Source organism: Melanostigma gelatinosum (assembly GCF_949748355.1).
Source record: "Melanostigma gelatinosum genome assembly, chromosome: 2".
NCBI classification, from domain to species: domain Eukaryota; kingdom Metazoa; phylum Chordata; class Actinopteri; order Perciformes; family Zoarcidae; genus Melanostigma; species Melanostigma gelatinosum.
The window spans coordinates 27,741,985-27,762,323 of NC_136635.1; the positions used below are offsets into that span (position 1 = coordinate 27,741,985).

The window sequence follows — 20,339 nt, forward strand, 5'->3', positions numbered from 1 at the left end:
TCATAATGCCATGAACAATATGTGTGACAAGTGTAATGTGGACTTTATTGAATTCCTAAAACTGTCACAAAATATTTTGTTGAGTGACGAACAAGCCTACATTCCTCTCTCCTTTCTGTCTCTCTGTCCTTTGTAAGATTACATTCATGAAATGTTTGCCTTCGCGCAGCGAAGAGCGACACGAAACATGGCAACAGAGAGACGGGGACACGGGGGACAAACGTCTCCGGGCCGGAAACGGACTGGAGACTTTTTTTTTGGAGATTTGCAGACTCTCACGAGACCCTCGGCAAAACATGGGTTTATTTAATGAAGAAGGACATCAAATGAATTTGGACATAATCACAAGTTTGTATTGTGTACTACCATGTAAAGTCTGTCTGTAAATAAATCGATTTTTATAAATGGCTTCACTGAGCGTCTTTAATTCTCCGACTCGAACTTGTGACTACATTTTGAGATTTATCACAGTGACAAAATCTTTCCAGAGAGACAGAGTTATAAACACCTAGCGAGACACACACACACACACACACACACACACACACACACACACACACACACACACACACACACACACACACACACACACACACACAGACTCACAAATCAATACCAGCCACACGTGGACAGCTGCATTTCTAAAGGTCTTTCCTTTGACTTTCAACAATAAAAAAACCTCTTGTTTTTAATAAACGTGATGTATGCTTTGTTGAGTTTGACATTTGAGCAGTGTACAGATAGAGTGGGAGACAGGCACACATACTGTGAAGCACTCAGATAAGACAATAAAATACTGCAGCTCCAAGCCCCTGCATTATTTTGCAGCACTATCGCAGACAGAGGCTGTGCCAGGTGAGCATCATGGATAGGCCACACAAAACAAAGAGGCCTCACCAAAGAGGCACCTTTTCCAATTATACTTCATCAAATTGTTCAAGCCAATGAGCGAGCAATCATGTTGACAATCACCATCAATCAGTTCACAGCAGGTTTTGTGTCCTGAATTGTTTATTTGCTTATTTCCCGAAGGTTTCATTTTGCTTGGGCACTGACCAAGAAATCTCCTCTCTCTGTTTTCACCAACAGTATTTTGTGATTTATTACTGACATTCACCACATTTACTGTAGCTAGCGATCATGCAGATTTCGTAAGTAACATTTATGAGTTAAAGCACAGAAATGAATCCGTACTCTTTCACATACACTGTTCAAACGTGTGTGGTCTCCTGGAGGCTTGATTCGTTACAGACAGATGGGAGAGGATACTCAATTTCTTTGAAATATTTTTCATGCTTTAAGGTTGTAGAAAGTCCTCTTTAGGAATAATGTTATTTTGTCTGAAGGGTTTGTAAAAATCATGTTTTGTTTACGGAGAACAAAACGCTGTACAAGTGCTATTCAAGCAGACAAGAAAAGAGACACAAATCCATCTGAGCAACAGTTGAATGAGAATAAAAGGAATCACCAGTCATTGGTAAAAGAAACTGGAGCTTAGCATCAAAAGAGAAACGTTTAAATATAGGAACACGCCCAGTTCCAGTGTCAAACCTCTTCTATCTGCACAGAGTTAACTGCAGATTGCCCAAAGAAAGCTTCCCAGAATATTTAGTGTGTCATTTATTATTATATTATTAATATATTGTTAATCTAATGCAGTTATAGTTCAAAACTGATCTCGGGTAACTTATTATTCTTTCAAAAACAAAACATTCATTAAACAAATTCAAAATCGAAGGTTATTTGGGAGATAATTGTTACAACTATTGCCCACTGGCGTGTAACACTGTGGAGACGTTTTAATCATTTCATAAATATTTCAAATGTAAATAACACAGTTGGTGTCTGAATTTTACTGTTGTCTCTTATCAATTATTGAAGGGAATAAGATTCTGCTGCATGTTTACATGACTTCAGGGTTTTCTTAGATGACATGAACATCTTTTAAAGAAGAATTCCACAGGAAACTAGTCCAGCGTTGAAAACGGGGGACTTTTGAGTTTCAAAGACCAGAGGCAGGGAGGGTCAAACTGACTGATTGGTTGCATTTCGGGGAAATGTAGAAACGTTTCTGGAACTTGACCCAAACAGAGAACCAAAAATGTGGAAAACTTGACACCTCTGTTGCTGTGATTTAGACCATTCTGTCTTAAACCCGAAAAAGCATTTTTTATTACTTTTGTGAGTTTGAGAGAAATTGTAATAACTCTCTCTCTCTCTCTTTATATATATATATATGTATCCCTGGGTATCCCCCTCTCTCTGCTCATTGACATCTTAATGAACACTCGTGGTTCTCCAGGCTTCGTTTGTGCAGTTGAAACTCCTCAGGCGTTCATTAAAAAGACATTCTCAGACATATACACAGTTTTATTTGTCGGCTTATTACAGCTCTTCACACCTCGTCAAACAGGACAAACTGACATCCGTTGGAATCACCAGGAGGGTGCTGACATACTGTAAGCAATGTGCATTTTTGCTGGACTCATCTTTATGGCATCTGATTGTGACTTAGTTCCAGTTCCTGATGAGAATTGCTTCGTTGAAATCCATGTTGCCTGCAGTATTTTCTGCACATCCTTTTGCGCTGATGCAGTGCATGTTAAAAGGCATGCAACGTCTTGTAACTGGGTCAGTGACACAAAGCCTGGTTGCTTAACTTATAAAGTAATGCCATAAACCATTATAATATTTGAAAGGGTATAAAAAGGTACTTGACTATTTACAAAATTCAAGTTAATTTTGTACAAAAGTGCATCAAATGTTTAATGTTTTCCAGGATGAAAATATTAAAAGAAAAGAACTCTGAAGAGCAGATGCTCTCTGCAAGTTAAACATGATGAATCTTCTTTGTACTCTGCCAACTTCAGTTCAGTTTTGCTTTCTCATAAATTATTATGCAAGGGAGCTGAACATGTTGCAGATAAAATCTTTTAAACATCGAATTCAATATACAGTATTGTAACTTTACATTTGTGGAAGCTTTTTGGGTGGCAAATCACCCTTGAGGTTTTTCACGTGTTTCAAAATTGACCATAAGAGTTAAATAAATACACATCAGGAAGAGACAAAAGAGTGATTGGCTAACGCATGCCTCAAGGGCAAATTGTGGTCGGAAATTCTTGGGAGAGATCATTCAAAAGCTCGCTCTATTCTTCTCTTCAAACGGACGAAGAGCCAAGGAAACGAGAGCTCAAAGATCCGTGGAGGTACGACACGGAGGGCAGTGAATACACAGACGGAGAAGGCCCTAATGTCGCAACAGTGCAGGAACGCGAAGTGAGGGTGACAGTGCTGACTCGTGGCGTGGGACAGATCCAGTGCACTGAATACGCCTTGCTTCAGCTGTCGATGCGGTGCCACTGTGGTGTTGGGGAGCAGGGGGAGCTGGGTTGGTCCCTGAGTGTCGGGTCCCCTGTGGAAAAAGGTTGTCTGCTGGGGGGCCCTCAGCCTGCGTTACCGTTCTTCGGGCACTTTCCCGTTCGCCTCCTGCTCGTCCTCGTCTCTCCGCTTCTGCCTCCGGAAGAAGCCGATCTATCGAGAAGTTAGACGAGAAGAGGTCACGGCAAGTTCATTGTTGTCAAGTAAAGTCCCCTGTGTGGGTTTACCATGAGTGTTCAGGGCCTTTCAGTTTGTTCAACGTTGTTGATGCATTTGTTTGCCTTATGTAAAGCACTTTTCACTTTTATGTATTTAACAACAACAACAACAATAAATGTATGACATATAAAGCACATTGAAACACTTGAAAGACGATCCACAGTAAAAAACAACAACACATTCTTCCCTTAAAAGGGAAGGTGACTTGGTATTTGAATTAATATATGTGACTTTTATGTGTTAGGAGGTTAGATGTTTAGGCCAATGATCTTTGGTCACCTAGAGTTAGATTGTGTGTTTCAGTCAATGGCTCCTGCGTTGAGCAAGAATGTAAAGTGTAGTAAACAACTGTCAAATCAAATAAAGAAAGCACACGTCAATTGTATTTTAACAAATATTATTCTCATTTTTCAAATTTAACTGGGTGGATTATGAATACATGAATACATGTTCTTCTCATTTCAAGTAAAATAACGGTTGGATTAAAAAATAAATTACGGAATGAAATTAAATTTAGAAAAAATATTTTCACTGAATTGCGCTGCAGCTTTAAACTCAGTCCATTCAGGGTGAAGTGAAAAATCCACAACATTATATTTTTCTCATCTTCCAAAAATAGAAATTAGTGTTTGAAGAATTCACCTCGATGAGTCTGTCCAGTGAGAGTCTAATGACTCTGGTCTCTCTGGACATTTCTCTCTTTCGGAGCTCGTCCTATGATTTGACTTTGACAACCCACACCTCAACAGTCCTGCTCTGCTGTCTGTATCCTCGTCTCTCCCCGTGTGTCACGGTGTGTGTGAACATCTCACTCAAGTCAGGAAACTTGTCAGAATACTCATATTTGATTGGCTGAGCTGCATCACGTGATGTGATTCACAACGCATTGGTCAGTGTTTTTCCTGCACCGCTGAACAAGTGCAGTAAATGCTGGAATAATTCCGCTGCATGAAAAAAATGCCCTTCAAAATAAAATCACAACTTTTTATTTTTTGTCAGGCACTGAAAGGTCCGCAGACTATGAAGACTTCAGATAACTTCAGGAGAGCAAAGTTCATTTTGGTAATTGAAAAAACAACAGCTCTAAGGCACACGTGTTCATTGGCAATCTCAACTACCATACAGTAGGTCTTAATGTAGTCGCTCTCTAATGACTGTGCGTTATATGATGACTTACCTTCCATAGAGCGAGACTGAGCAGGGCTAACAACAAGAGTCCCCCCAGCGTGCTGCCAATGATAATCCAGTTCGAGATTCTGTAATCGCCCTCCTTCCTGATCTCCAATATTATCTGTGGGCGAGACCATATCTGAATCATCAGATCGATATCTTTTTTGAGAAACACACTGAACTCAGTCATCTATTGTATAGTGTTTTAATGCAGAGTTTATTTGTTCATCTTATACAAAAAATTAAAATATATTGTACCCACATTAGGTATGTGTCGATGTATGATCATCTGCAATGGTTACAGTCAGTGAAGAGGAAACAGCTGTGACATTCACGACAGTAATAATGCAGAGATGATGATGAATATCCTGAATTATAAGTTTACATCTTTGTTTCTGTCATTTTATTGTCATTGATCTATTATTCTGCACATGGACACCCACAGGCTGAACATGGGATATTTATTCAACATGAAACAATGGCAATAATTCAGAAATGCTTGAAACAGTTTTAACATCAATCATACATTTAGAGCTTACATCAGCTCAAAGGAATCAGTATATTATGCTGATACAGCATTATAGAGAGGTAACGTATGACCGTTAGTACTGGCCAATAGATGGCAGCAGAGTTCAGCGTATGAGTCCAGAGCGTTACATGTTGTGCCGCTGGTCCTTTCGGTCCCTAAGCACCACACAGCACGTGTGCTCTCCAAAACCTTTACTGTCTGATTCTTCACTGCTTTAGTTATGCAGAGCCAAGCTCCACTGATATATTGTATAAAGTAGTCACTGCAGCAAAATATGTTGTTGTTAGTGTTACGGGTATCATTTTAACATAGTTTCAGTCCATGATCTCCTGAAGCACAAATCCCTGTCTTCACACTTTGGATATGTTAACGATCACAGACATCTGAGTCTGAATTATCGAATTATGGTGCTATTATGAGCTCAGACCTGGGACAGAAGCAGTTTACGGCATTAGTCTGTGTTGACTTACATGTCTGACAGGCCTCTCTTCGTGTAAAAACATGGGGCTGGAGGAGGGAAGCTCCACTGATGCACTGGTTCCAAGTTCCAGGATTTTAAACTTCAGCTGGAGAGGAAATCAAAACACGCTGCCAGTTTTCACAAACATATCACACAGAAAGACAAAGCTGTCGTCGCTACAGAGTCAAAGCAGAACAACAGTGAGATAAACAGAGCAGCATGTGTGTGATTATAAAGCCGGGGATTAAACTTTGTGCATGAATGTTTGGAGTTTTATACTCACTGCGTGTAAAGTGTCTATTCGTAGCGCTCCTGTGATTCTAACTGCAATTTCTCTGTAGGAGGCCACATTGACGGTGCATTGGATCGGCAGAGTTAGAGTGTTCGACCGGTTCTGTGTGAAGAAACCAGACATCAGTCTTCGGTTGATGAAATGAAAAATGATGATTATGAGGGATTGATTTTGGTTGGTTTGTACTTTACCAAGCGGGAGAAGCGGGAAAGGTCCTCGGGTGCCGCCCTGCTCTGTGCTACATGCTGAGGTGGTAAACAGCGTGATCCATCTCTCTGAGGAGGCACATGAGAGTAAAATCACCTGCTCGTACGTTTCAACCTGTTGTCTGCAGAGAACGCATTCAATTATATCGTGATAACTTGAGGTGAATTAGCATTAAATTACAGCCAAGAATTAATCATGAAATGCACACACACATGCAATTTTCACTTTTATGTATTTAGATTTTAAAAAAACACGTAAAAATATATATAAAACACATTGAAACGCTTGAAAGATGATACACAATAAAAAAAACATCCGTGTTTCCGTTAAAAGGAAGGATGACTTGAGTTTTGAATATATATTTGTGACTTCTACGTTTAAGAAGGCCGATACGCAGGAGGGTCTCTAAAATACATATCTGTCACTTGCAAATGAAAATGTCTTTTTTAAAGCTCTACTATGTAGAGCTGTAGTCATCATTCAAATTTTTCGCAAACAAAAATCAATAGAGAAACAATTTCCCGCTGTAACCGTCACGGCCAACCAGAGCCACAACAGGTTCAGGTAGAGAGTCTGTTCGTGGGCCTAAATGGACCCTTTGGACAAAATAGATCCAGGTCTTTCTTGAGAACCTGGATGAAAGCAGGACACCGTCCCTCCTCTTCTGTGACTGGTGTTATCATCTGTAGTGCGTAGTGTGTAAGTCTTCAGCATAACACTGGAGCACGAGGTAAGGGGGACCCCCCAGTTGCCATCAGGTATTTCACTGACTGAGACAAACTCGCTTTTTAAGGCTCCACACTCACCTGGTCAATACTGAAGTCAGATATCTGCAGGAGCTGGTTCCCATTTTTCGTCATTTCAGGGATCTCAATGTTCAGCTGCAGATCCTTTACAGGAAAGTAGCCAAGGTTCTGGATCTGAGAGACGACAAAAACAACCGCAAACAATGAACAATATTTTGAAAGCAGCGTTTTTTTCCTGTACAGTCAATGAACAACGGTGATGACGATGCTCTTGGCTCTCACCTGGAAAGTGAAGTTGAAAGGAGGACCGATGACTCCAGGCTCCTCCAGTGACAGCTCCGATTTGATATCATATCGAGTCGGATTTGAATCCCTTTGAAACACAATAAGCACAAACAAGTATAATGTTGTCCAGTTGATCAAGTCCCCATATTCCTGCTACAGTATCTGGAACTTACACTCTGAATCAATGCCATTTGTAATAATACAACATCACTTTGCTCCTGTTACATGAACTTCCAACTTCATTGCTTCCACAATCGACCCGAGAGCTTCAGCAGCATGCTGTGTTTGGTATCACGTTCAGAAATGGACAAACCTAGTGAAGAGAAGGTCTCCCTCGTATTTCAGTGAGTAATAGATATCGTTGAAATTATCAGCTGTGCTCATCTCCTCGCCATCGCTGTCGAGAGAACGGGATAAAAATATTCAAAGAACGCCAGCGATCATGTTACATCAGGACACACCAGTTGAAATATTCATCCTTGGTGCTCAATTGCAGTTTCAGCTTTTGTTCTCTTATCTCGAGCTTGAAACGTGATACTGTATGTGCGTTAATCATCTGTATCCGTAACAACAGCTGAGGTCAGACTTCTCTCTGTGCTAACAGGAAATACAATTAAAGGTTCACACCTTCTGGCCTCCAGGATAACCCGGACGTGCTCGAGGAAGACAGTACGACTGAACTCAAACTCCAGACGAAATGATACCTGCAGAGGAGAAAATAAAGTTGAGAAGAATAAATCAGTTTTATCAGTTTGTCATCGTACATTTTGACAACAAAAACAGCAAAAGCACAGGTCAGAGGCTTCTTTTGACTCCATATGCTACCGCCAACGACAAAGGCCCTGCATTATGGAACGAGGAGGAAAGCCTGCAACAACCTGCTGTAAGTACCGGGCTTTAACTCCAGGCAGCCGGCTGCATGGAGAGCCAGAGAATTTCCACTTAGTTGAGGACAATGTAGTAAATATAAATCAACATGACTACGTACACACATACAGCTACCAGTGAGAGTCAGATTCAGGGCAAAATAAAAGCCCAGAGGCAGAAAAGAGAAGAGAGGAGACAGACAGAAACAGAAGAGATGACGGGTGTGTAAGGAAATGCAAATCGTTAGATAAGTCTAAAGAGGAGAGGAGAGGAGAGGAGAGGAGAGGAGAGGAGAGGAGAGGAGAGGAGAGGAGAGGAGAGGAGAGGAGAGGAGAGGAGAGGAGGATTGATTGGTAGCAGACAGCAACCCGAGCTTAGCAGTGTTTACAGTCCTCCGTGTCGTAATGAAATCCTGACGGACTCCGTCTGACCAAAGAGGAATGCATAAGGTTCACTGGCTTCCCTCCTCCATATAGTCTGACTCATCCTCGACAGACCACAGATAATGAACATTCACGCAAACGTTAAGACCTATTTTCAGCAGTGGAAAATACATTTGCTGAAGCACCATACTCAAATATGGTTTTGAGGTACTTTATACTTCTGCTCCACCAGATTTCAAAGACAAATATTGTACTTTAGAACACAAAACACACAGTCACACACACACACAAACATAAAAGTGCACAGACACACACATGCATGCAAGTGGTATGGGTTTGGAAGACATGATTGTCCGTGGCTAGACGATGTTCGTGCGCCAGCATAGTTGAACATGGAAATTCAGACGGAGCATGAAGCTCAAGCTTCCTCCTCTGGGCTGATGTAGTCCACCCGCATCCCTCAGCCACATTCACTGTCAATCGTCAAACAATTAATTTGCAGCAACAGTGTTCCTTGTCAAAAGCACAGTGGTCACCAGCAGTGTATGATCTGTAGCCCTCACTCTGCTGCCGCAGAAGTAAAGTTTACAGTACATGCTCGTTTTACGCAGGTCAAAACCAACCGGAAAAGTCAAAACAAGAGCGATAACTGGCTGTTTTTAAAAGCCCTGAGGTTCTTACTTTCCTTCATCTGAGCAGTGGTTTTGGGCAGGCTTGGCAGCAGCAGCGGCGTACAATCAGCCTTGTTTAACTCAGTGCCACATATTTAAAATGCTCCCGACCAGAGCCCATCAGCCTTGTGGCTCTGGATGCTGTTCAGGCTGAAAGAGTGGGTATGAATCACTCAGTGAGTTTTATAGGGTGACCAGAGTCCTCTTGGTTCAGCGTTGCAGAGGAAATGCCGCGATATCTTCGTTGCGCTCGGAGACCATTGTTTATGATAACGACGTCGTGGTTAGGACATTTCATGAACTCTTTAAATCATCTTGATTACTTCATTCCTACGGTATTTGTCAGCAGACGTCAATGGAAAAGATGACTTCGGTATAATCTGCTCAATGCTTAATGGCTTTTAAATGCACGGCGCGATGTACCATCAGTGTCATCCCGATCAAAGTTAATTCAAACATCACCCTCTTAAAAATAAAACTCGATGCTGTGCTGTAAAACACACTGGAGTCTCATCAATGTTGTTGACATTACAAGCCTGTGGAAAGGCTTGAAACCGCAGAATTGAACGTGAGAATCAGTAACAGATGAGGACAAAACCTCTCGGTATCTCAGTGTCACCTGGTGCACCAGGCTAAAGTGGGGAGAAAATGATGTGAATGGCTCAGGGAGAAAGTGTTTTTTGTTCTATTTACCGTGTTGCTAAGATGAATCTTGGAACCAAATGGAACGCTCATTAAAATTGTTATGGTGTATAGAGGAAGACAGTATTGCTTGACTGACATTTATAGGCGACAATAATGTTACAATTAACTGTCGTGAACTGAAAACACACTGTGAACGGGTTAAAGATGAGAGCACGGACAACACCCAGACCAAAATACGCAGCGGTAGCAACCTGTCAATCACATAGTGCATATATATATACGTATATATCTACATATATTATTTAAACACACATTGTATCAAGTTCAGGTATCGGAATCAGGAAGGATAAGATGGTATCAGAACATCTCTACTCGCGATTGAGACTATCAACTCGTGTTGAACATGTTTACTGAGGTACTACATCAAATGAGAAGTAGAATCATTTTCTCATAGACTTCTATACAATCCGACATCTTTTTGCAACTAGAGGACCATTCGTTTTTAAATCTCCTTTTCTTTTGCCTCATGTTTTGATGCTTTTAATGGTTTTATGAAGCACTTTGAATTGCCTTGTTGTTGAAATATGCTATACAAATAAACTTGCCTAGAGGACGTCTGCTGACTATTAGAAATACATAAATATTATAAATAAATATTAATATTAAACATTATAAATAATGCAACTTTAAGGCACTTCCGCATTGGCGTCACTTTTCAGACCGGGAGGTTGCTGACTTGCTGGAGGCAACTGAGCACGTTACATGGACTGAAGAAGGCCGTGGGTTGTAGTCGAAAGCTCTGGAAAAAGCATGATCTTTGTCACATAAAAAAAATCTACAGTTAAAAAACAGGAAACAGCTTCCCAGTTTGGAAGAACGTCTCTAACAACCTACGGTCAGGCTTTCAGGAGTTTGTCACTGCTCTGGGAAACTGAACAAAATAGTAAGTTTCAACATCGTGATGTGCTTTGTGGGGATCATCCTTTATGCATAGAACTGTAAATAATGTTGAGTCACAGTTATTAAAAAAAAGGACATTGATCTTAACCTCTAATGTGTTGTTTTGACTTGATGAGCCACTGCAAGCTTTGTCAACTGATGTACTAATAAGGACATGATTAAGATCCAATCTATATTAAAGTTGCTCCCTCCTCACATTTCTTACAGTTAGAAAGTTAAATAGAGATGGGAATGTTTAGGTTTCGACACTCTGGACTTTCATGTCAGAATTTAGAAAGGTTAGTTCACAAACCAGAACTGAACTGGGCTCTCCTGGTTGGCTTGTGGGTTTTACATTTACCAGCGTGGTCTGTCACGGTCATCTAAAGCCTGCAGCGTGTGTTTTGGGCGCCTGTGATCTAATGTGGCCCACGTTGGAAGCTTTTCATCACATTACATGCGGGCTGTGAGGTTGCTCTGACGGGGATTTTTGTATCTCAGTCAAAAGTGCCACCATCTGAACTGAGTTTTATTAAATCTGGGAATCAGTATGAAAATGATTTTCTTGTGAATGGAAAAGACCAACTTTTACATCTGCTTTCCATTCGGCCAGATAAATACAGAGATAATGATTCTGAAGTAAAACACATGACTTTCGTGGACACCCAGGAACAAAATGTCAGATATAATACAAAGAATAAGTGCAAAACCTGCAAATCTGCCAATCCATCATTTTGATTTGATAACAGCAAAACATACAACCACACACCAAGTGTTTTTAATTAACAAACAGCGAAACAACTCCACAATGAAAGCCCACTTTTTTTGGCATTTAAAACAACAACTGGTGGATTGTTAAATAATGAATAATTTCATGGATTTAGAGTGTGAAGTCTCACCTGAGTTTTGGCCCTCATGAACGGTGCACTGACGTTGCAGATCTTCTCATTCCTCAGTTTGTCCTCAATGAAACATTCTATTTTGATGTCAGAATTGTCCTGGATCACAAATAACAACAGTTTTTGGTAACACTTTCGACCACGTCCATGTCATTAATGCATTATAAACATACTCACAATGCATTATAATCTACAAATAGCACGGTACAACTATATTTATAAGCCTTTACGAGTTTGGCTGATGGTAATGCACCTTGACTCTGAGGCTAGAGAAGCGTAGATTGGGTGTGTAGGTGATATTTAGGCGAGCGTTGTAGGCGTTCTCTCCTTTGTTCTCCAACCGGACATCCACCACCATCCTCCTCCTGTTTCCCTCCAGAACCCGCAGAGATTCCTCGCTCCCTCCTTCACTGAGATGGCGGCAGAAAGCACCGCGAGACTGTACAGGGTGCGCACAGAACTGACTGAAAGGCGGGGGGGGGGGAAAGAAAAGTGAAATAATTCGTAACAGAGCAGCTGAGGACCAGTTTTACTTGGGCGCCTGCATATTCTCATGCGTGAACCTACTTTCGAGTCATCAGGTCGGTCATGCTCTGCAGAGCCAGGTCAGGTATGCAGCGGTCGTCCTCGTCGCAGCCGTTCCAGAAGGGCAGCTGGACAAAGAGAAGAGCGTCCCCGTCAAGTCAAAGAAACTACCAATCCTTTCATTTCATTCATGGGAGTGTCTTTCGAATAACTTGAAGGCAAAGAAAGGACAATTTGCATGATTGTGTCTCACCTCAGTCCTCACAACGGTAGGCCAGCTGTCGTCTAGAACTGGTCCTTGGGCTGGATCTTGTAGCCCCAATTGAGCAGCAAACACTATGGGCCGTGCGTAGTCTGTGGTCTCCTAATATAAAACATTAAGTTGAAAGATTAGTCTGTGGATTTAGTCATTTATCAAGGCACTTTATCTATGGCGCTCGAAATGTGTGTTTACACAAAAAGTTTACACAAATGTACAAGATGCAGAAATACTCGAAAGATATGATTTTAATCTCATTTTAATGTGCAGTGTGTGTTGGTTTTGACCAATGTGCGAGACCAAGATCAATAATGACGTTTTAAGACTGAGGGATGATTTGCTGAAATGCAACATGCTGAAGTTTGACTCTTTATATTTCAAGAAAAATCCAGTGATTCTGCCAGAACTGAACTCTTGTCAAAAAACATTTTAACTTCCACTTGATACTAAGACTACCACAGAATCCCATTTGTAAAATACATCTTCCAGCCATCTCACCTATTCTAAGAACACTGGGAAACATTAGTCCTCGTATGAATTATCAATCTAGGACATCAACTAACTTTAAATGAAACAAACAAATACATTTTAAAGCCAATGGTCTCATTGCTGTCTCATGAGACTTTAGTCACCGACATCATGGGCCTCACCATGACGTGGAAGTAGATGTGTTCGCAGGTCTCTTCTCCAGGGAAGATGGTCAGGTTTTTAGGGTGCAGCTTGTTGGGGTTGTCCAGTATGGCCCGAGGATTGAAACGTCTTTCCGCAATGGAGACATTGTATTTGATCCCTGGTGGGACATAGGAAGAGTTAAAAACATGTCTCTGTGAAATCATAAAAAGGTCCTTTTCTATTTGTGTTAAAATGTTTCTAAGATGGACAGGCTTTTGTTTGTACTTGGGTTAGATGCAGACTAATTGACAAATGGCGGCATCGGGCTTTGGTAAATGACATCACTGACTCTGAACATCTGATGAATGTGTGACCAAGAATATACACAAATCCAAAACCCCCTGGCTTCAGTGCAGAGTCGTTTCCAGGCCACATTGTTTAAACGGCTTTCTATTTAGTGCATCGTGTTTTCATGGCATGAAGAAAAATCTACGAAGGGTGAACTTGTGCGTTTGGGGTCAACTAGAGAATTAGAGAGACGGATACATCTTACACGAACACACTATGGACATAATGGACATAGAATTGGAAGCTTTTCTCCACTTTTCACCCACCATATCAAAAATGATCATGATATCAACTATTATATATTTGAAGTAAATAAGTTGGCTCTGGCACTTCTTCATTTTTAAGAGCTATGTGGCCACACAGCAACTTTTGTCATCAGTATCTTACTTCTAAGTCCCACAAAGGGCAAATTAAAATGAGCTACTTGAGTCTTTTCTCTCAAATACTGTAAATAGATATTTGCATAAATAAGATTGATGAAAAAAAATGGTTCCCTTTTTTGCAATAGACCACAGCGAACTTACAAACACCAGCACATCTGGCACGCATTACCAGTGTTGGGAACTAAGGGAGCGTGTTTGGGTTATCAGCATTTAAGAAACTGAATTCTTGACATCAATAGAATTATTGATGTATGTAACAATTATTAATGATTATTAATATAAACGGGGCACCACCCTGCGAACAGGGACCAATAACCAAACGATAAAACTAAGTCTCATAATTAGTAGTCACTCATAATGTCAATAGTCTGCGTATGACTATACATTCAGTGACAGTGAAGGTTTTAAGTTCGAGCACCGGCTACTACATACAGTCTTATCAAATACATATGCACAAGTAATCACAGACGACTGCTCCTGAAAGTATAACAGAGTTTATTGAATCAAAATAATAAATGATCAAATCAATTAATATTGCAACCAACAAACGTTATCATACAATTTTATATGCCTAAACTAAAGAATGAATAAAGTGGATGAGGGTGTATGTCTGTGTGTGTGTGTGTGTGTGTGTGTGTGTGTGTGTGGGTCTGTGGGTGAAAAGGAGGGAGTCTTACAGCTACGCTAAAGACTACAAAGATGGCGGCGTCGAGTGACGCTGGCCAAAGGGGAGGGGCCTTAAGAACTACAGCTAAAAACTACAAAGATGGCGGAGTCGAGGGACCCGGACAAAATGGCAGTTAGGCTGCTGTACGTAATTCACGTTTGCCTGGGCAGCACGTGATGTGAGGCGCTCGTTTGAACGAGGTTCCCCAGGGGTAGAATTAGGAGCTATGTGTATGTGCGTTTCGTGAAAGGAGGAAAGAGAAAAAAGGTGGGGGCTCATGAATCAGACTTCTGCGCGCGGTGCGCGTTGTAGTGAGCCTGAGTTGGCTGGCTCTATCACGCATAAATATACCGCTGTCGTCTTGAGAACTGCCGGTAACTTATGCCGTGATAAACCACGCACCTCAGCTCACTCACCGAGTCGAGTTAATGAAAAGAGAACTTCCACACGGAGTGGAAGACAATGAATGAAATTAATCCCAAAGAAACAGTCATAGTTGATACACAAATACAGCGGCGCTTCTCTGCGCCGTAATGATTGCGTAATACCTCAATATCACGCGACAGTCTTAAACACACAAAAACACGGGAATATCAACATATAAATGAATGGCCTGAATTAAACTTAAGTTAATTTAAGCTAAGCTATGCCCAAATGCCAAGAATCTTACTTGTAGATGCTTCGTTGCAACGTGGAAGTGTTTGTGGCAAAGCTGTCCGTTTTCCTCGTCGGGAAGGGGGACAGGGGGGAGCTTGCGGGTCGGCGCGGCTTTGCAGCGGGCGCTGTGTGTCGCGCGGCGGTGAGCTGGCGCGGCTTCGGTCCGTTAGCGTGGCTCTGGAGCAAACGCAGGTCCGGTCTGTACTCGCTGCAGGGAGAACAGTTAACTTCGGATGAGACGACGTGTCTGCGCGTCTTGCCGGGAATCCTCGGTCACGAGAGGAGCGAGGCTTCGTCGGGCTCCTCTGTGCCGGTTGGTGCACAAAATAAAAAGAAACAAAAAGCAGAGAACGGATCGCTGATGCGGATTCGTTTCGCGGGCTGTTTCGTCCAGCGAAATGGCTCGTGACCTGTCAGGGTTTGAGGGTTTGAGGGCCGTTGTTTCCTCGTGGCCTCGTGCGTGCTGGAGGGGGGGGGAGAGGCCGAGGTGTCTTCATGCGTCCAGGACGAAGGTCCGGGTGAAGAGCGGTTGCGTGCTTCCTAACTCAACCGAGGTCGAAGGGGGAAAAGCTGGATTCTCTGTGGCCTGGACGGGGGGGGGGGTCCGGGCGAAGAGAGCGGTTGTGTGCCTCCTAACTCAACCGAGGTCGAAGGGGGAAAAGCTGGATTCTCTGTGGCCTGGACGGGGGGGGGGGGTGTCCGGGCGAAGAGAGCGGTTGTGTGCCTCCTAACTCAACCGAGGTCGAAGGGGGAAAGCTGGTTCTTCTGTGGCCTGGACGGGGGTGTCCGAGCGAAGAGCCTTGTGTGCCTCCTAACTCAACCGAGGTCGAAGGGGGAAAAGCGTAGAAGTGTGAACTAAAAACAGTTTTATAGAACATCGGCTGAACCACAGGGGTCCTGGGTTCTCTTGGCTCTCGGCCAATGAGATTGCCGCGGTTACCATGGTTATTTGGGGGGGGGGAATTCACACCTGAGTGTGAAATCCCTTTGCTCTCCTCAAACTACAAGTCAGGATGAGACCTTTGCTTGAAACAGTGAAGGCCCGATTGTCTTTGTCCACAGCACATGTTGAAGCCATTTATCAGACCCCAACATCCCCCCTTTGTTCTGAAGAGCGAGATGTTGGCTTCGGTCTTTAGAGCAAACCAAGGGCTGGCATGTGCATCCATGTGGTGGGGAAACCTGAAGAGGTGAGACAGTCCAAGTGTTCCTGAGACCAAAAGCAGTGGTTAAAACAGGCAGTGTTCATTGTTCATAGAGTTCAAGGTTCATAGTGGTCAAGTTCATGGTGTTCAAGTTCAGAGTTCATTGTTCAGAGTTCATTGGCATCTGGGCAGATGACTAAGGTGGCATCTGGGCAGATGACTTTAACTACTTCTACCTACATCTACTATCATACACAATTCAAATCATAGGTGAGCAAAACATTATTCCCAAATAATTCAATCGCTATTATGATGTTGTGATAATCTAGCATTGCGGCATAGTGTCAAAGAAAGTAACAACCCAAATAAACAAAACAAAACACAAAAGAGAGAGAAGGAAAGAATAGAAAGACAAGAAGCAGGTGAGGGGCAAACAGTGGTTACTGGTTCACCTCCTAGACAGGACTGGAGTCCGTCGGCGGAGCAGTCGTAGGTTGGCTACGTGGTGTTACGAATAGGAGGGAATCCAGTTAGTCTGTCGCTTCTGGATCTATTAGTACATGATATGTGCGTCTACCTCTCTCTAATCGGTAGATTTAGAGCGAGTCCTGTGTCTAAGTTTTAGAATCTATCGATATTGGAGTTGCGTTGCCCAGACTATAGGCCAGAGGTACCTGTGAGGGTTGCATAACAGTAGTGGTAGCAGATTTACAGATTTCTTTAGCACGGCTAGTGTGACTAGCTAGGCTGGTCTTTCGCTGCTCCCGCTGTTGACAGCTGAGCCTTCTCGGATGAGGTCCTGGGTTAAATCTGACTGCTACGGCAGAGGTTATGTCTTCTCTGGTTACTTCTGACAGAGTCTATAAAGCATGCAAAGGGTTCTCTATGAGAGTGGAGCATCAGTTTACAGTCGCAATGGTTTGTCAGGTCATGCAACTGTTCTGGTTGAAGTTGGATGTGTTAGCGGTTAGTGCATGTCTACAGGGTGAGTTGGAGCATGCAGTTAAACGTTAGTAGTCAATAGTAAGCTGCCATTCTGCCGGTTGGTTTCGGCACTGGCGAGATTAGAGTGTACTTCCTGTGAAGTGCATCTCTCTAAGTTTCTGTTGTCAGAGATCCCACCCCCCTCGCGCTGTTCAAGTGGCGAGGGCGGATATCCCACGTTACCGTCAGCACTCAGGGAAACGTCGCGAACAGTTTCACTCTGGAGTGTGTCATGGCGGGCTGGTGATATCTCCCTCCCCCCACCCTCCTAATTAGAGATGGAGACAGGTCCGGCGCACAGGTCAAGTTCAGTTACCTACGGCACTGGCGACTTGACAGGCCCGGGCGATGACTCGGCTGAAAGAAGGCGGTGGCTTCGTTGAACAAGCTGGAGGTGGATCATGCTGACAGAGCAGGAGAACAAGGCTTAGTTGACGAAAGGTTTTACGAGCTAGGGTGCTCGAAGGGCCTCTAAGGTTGTGGCACCCTAGAGGTGTATGCGAAAAGGTGGGGGAAGACATGAGGCTCGTTTCTGACCCGGAGTCGGGTCGAGCAAGAGTGTTATGACCCCCCAGTAGGACTGAAGAATATGTATAGATTTATACATAACGGGCATTGCCTTTGCGAACAAGGTCGCCCAAGAAGGTTGAAGAACGAGGTGCGAAATGGGAGTGGTCGTTTCCGGAAGTGTGCTGAGTTCTCTTCCCCCCCCCTACCACGTCGACTTGGCAGCAGAGGGAAAGGTCACTTGGCTTAGTCAGGTGAGCTGCGAGTCAGCGTGACCTGATGTGTTGCCCTTGAGGGCGTCTTTCACCCCCCTGGTTCCGTTGGTCTTTCGACCGCCAGGGTCGTCTGTTCCTCGGGGGTGACCAGGGCTCGCTAGGCCAAGTCCTCTCGTCGTCTTCCGACGCTAGGTCGGAGTCGCTCGACTGTTGGATGCCTAAGACTATGGCGGTGTCTTCGTACCGATTTGTCGGCCGTCCGCGTGTCTTCCATGCAAGTTGCGCATATTTCCTAATCTCTGGCATGGTGAGGTTACTCGTTCTGCAGTGCATAGTAACATCGTATCTCACGTTGTCGTGGAGATTGTGCAGGAATAGCGACTTGAAGGCATGGTCTTCTAGACCTGGGGCATTACGTCCTTGGAAGTACGCAGATCTCAAGCGGCTGAAGTAGTCTCTCGGAGACTCTAGCCTTTCCGGGGGAATGGCAAAGGCGCCGAGGGTGGCAGAAGCTGGGTCGGTGTACAGGGAGTACTCCTCCCTAAGGGCGTGACAAAGGGATGAATAGCAGTCGCGGATGCTCGGCTGGAGCGTTTTAATGAAAGCGTGGACGCTTCGCGCAGTGGTTTTCCACACTAGCTTTAGCTTTTCGCGCGATGAGGGGCGCGATAGGTCAAGGAGGCAGCGATCGATCTCCCTTAGGTAGTCATCGATGCTCGAGTCGTGATTATCGGGGTTAAAGCGCTCTACGTCTTTTACCTGAGACTCAATCTGCCGAGTACGCAGGCCTCCAAGGTTGATGGGGCCTGGGCCGTCCGAGTCGTCTGAGTCTCCATACTCGCGATGGTGGTAACGACTATCATCCTCCCTCCCTGAGGGGGATGGGGTCAGTTCTTGTCGCGCGCGTGAACTGCGTGGAGGATTGCGTTCGCCTGAGGTGGTTTTGAAGCCACCTGGGCTGTCTAGGACCTGGTGTTGGTCCTCTCTCCTCCTGGTTGGGGATGTCGCCTTCAAGAAATGCAAGGTGGTTCGGGTCTCGGGGAATGAGGGAGCCGAGACCAAGAAATGACTGGGCTGAAAGGCTCGATAGGGGGTAGCAGTACCTACCGGGGTTGCTGGAACACCTTGAAGCGCTTTCAGTTTGTCATCACTCTCTGATGCTTTAGAGAGTTCTAGGTTGACCTCTCTGAGGTCACTGCGCAGGCTACTATTTTCTGACTGTAGGGCTCTACAGTCACGTGACAACTCCTGAACCTCTGTTCGGAGTGTCCAGATCTCGCGTTGCTGCTCGTCGCTCTGTGCCCGGGTTCGGGCAGCTTGCAGCTGCATTTTCTGATGGTAGATGAGCAGTATTTCGCCGATTACGTCCTGAATCAGGCGTTCTCTGTTATCTGCTGAGTTATTTACATAAGCCACCAGCTGCTCTAATTGCTCGTCGCATAGGACAGCAGTGTATTTTGCAAAGTACTCTCTTTCCTTTGCTGTGAGTCCGAGGACATCAGCCACCGCATCTCGTAATGCGGTGTCTTCTGGAGCTACAGCTCCAGGAATGGGGAATTTCTCGTCGCTCATTCTCTCTAATGAGCACGACTCCCAGTGGTTGTTAATTCCCTAGTGTTAGAACGGAAACTGTTAGTGTTTACGGTTCATGCAGTGAAATTTCTAGTTCTGTAACTTAGGATTTCTACTGTTCGATGTTAATTACTGTTAGTGTTACGGTTCATGCAGGCGCACAGTGAAATGTCTAGCTCTGTGACTTACGTTTCTACTGTTGCTGCTCTGAGGTATCACTACTGCTTTGCAGCCAGAGGTGCGAAAATGCTAATGTGGTTTTAGCACTTTGGGCCTGTGACAGCTGTGTGTAACTTCTTTGAGGGATTTAAGAAAGCAAGCAAGGTATTACAAATAAACAATCAAATCTACTACACAGCTGGCTGTTAGTTTTAAGAAATGAAACGAATAATTAAACCTGGAAACGAAATAAAATTTCGAGAAGGGAATTAAAGATTAAGATTAAAAATCTGGATTTAAAATCAAAAAAATTGTATTACAATAAGACAAGATTTTGAAGATCAAAGCCTACCTATTTTGGGAAATAAGTTCCAGGAATTTGGATCATTCAAAAGAAGAAAAAAAATAATTTTTCGGAAAAAATATTTTTTTGGAAAATTAATTATTCAAAAATAATTATGGATTACTGTGCATATATACTGTAACAGAACTGGAATAACGTAGCCTCACACGGGGCACCATTATGTTGGGAACTAAGGGAGCGTGTTTGGGTTATCAGCATTTAAGAAACTGAATTCTTGACATCAATAGAATTATTGATGTATGTAACAAT

At 43.4% G+C, this 20,339-nt stretch overlaps 1 protein-coding gene across 1 annotated transcript in view; it reads right to left on the reverse strand.

Moving 5' to 3' along the window:
- Positions 1 to 2,382: 2,382 nt before the first annotated feature.
- itga11a (integrin, alpha 11a) overlaps positions 2,383 to 20,339 on the reverse strand; it is a 49,649-nt gene continuing 31,692 nt past the window's right edge. Inside the window, exons 17-30 of the mRNA XM_079281581.1 lie at positions 13,128 to 13,267; positions 12,472 to 12,582; positions 12,261 to 12,346; positions 11,947 to 12,157; positions 11,694 to 11,792; positions 7,917 to 7,993; positions 7,603 to 7,686; positions 7,287 to 7,377; positions 7,065 to 7,178; positions 6,243 to 6,326; positions 6,043 to 6,153; positions 5,770 to 5,865; positions 4,778 to 4,891; positions 2,383 to 3,534 (exon numbers count right to left, since the gene is read on the reverse strand). Coding sequence (XP_079137707.1) covers positions 3,457 to 3,534; positions 4,778 to 4,891; positions 5,770 to 5,865; positions 6,043 to 6,153; positions 6,243 to 6,326; positions 7,065 to 7,178; positions 7,287 to 7,377; positions 7,603 to 7,686; positions 7,917 to 7,993; positions 11,694 to 11,792; positions 11,947 to 12,157; positions 12,261 to 12,346; positions 12,472 to 12,582; positions 13,128 to 13,267 — 1,496 coding nt within the window. The 3' untranslated portion in view covers positions 2,383 to 3,456. The remainder of the gene's footprint in view (positions 3,535 to 4,777; positions 4,892 to 5,769; positions 5,866 to 6,042; positions 6,154 to 6,242; positions 6,327 to 7,064; positions 7,179 to 7,286; positions 7,378 to 7,602; positions 7,687 to 7,916; positions 7,994 to 11,693; positions 11,793 to 11,946; positions 12,158 to 12,260; positions 12,347 to 12,471; positions 12,583 to 13,127; positions 13,268 to 20,339) is intronic.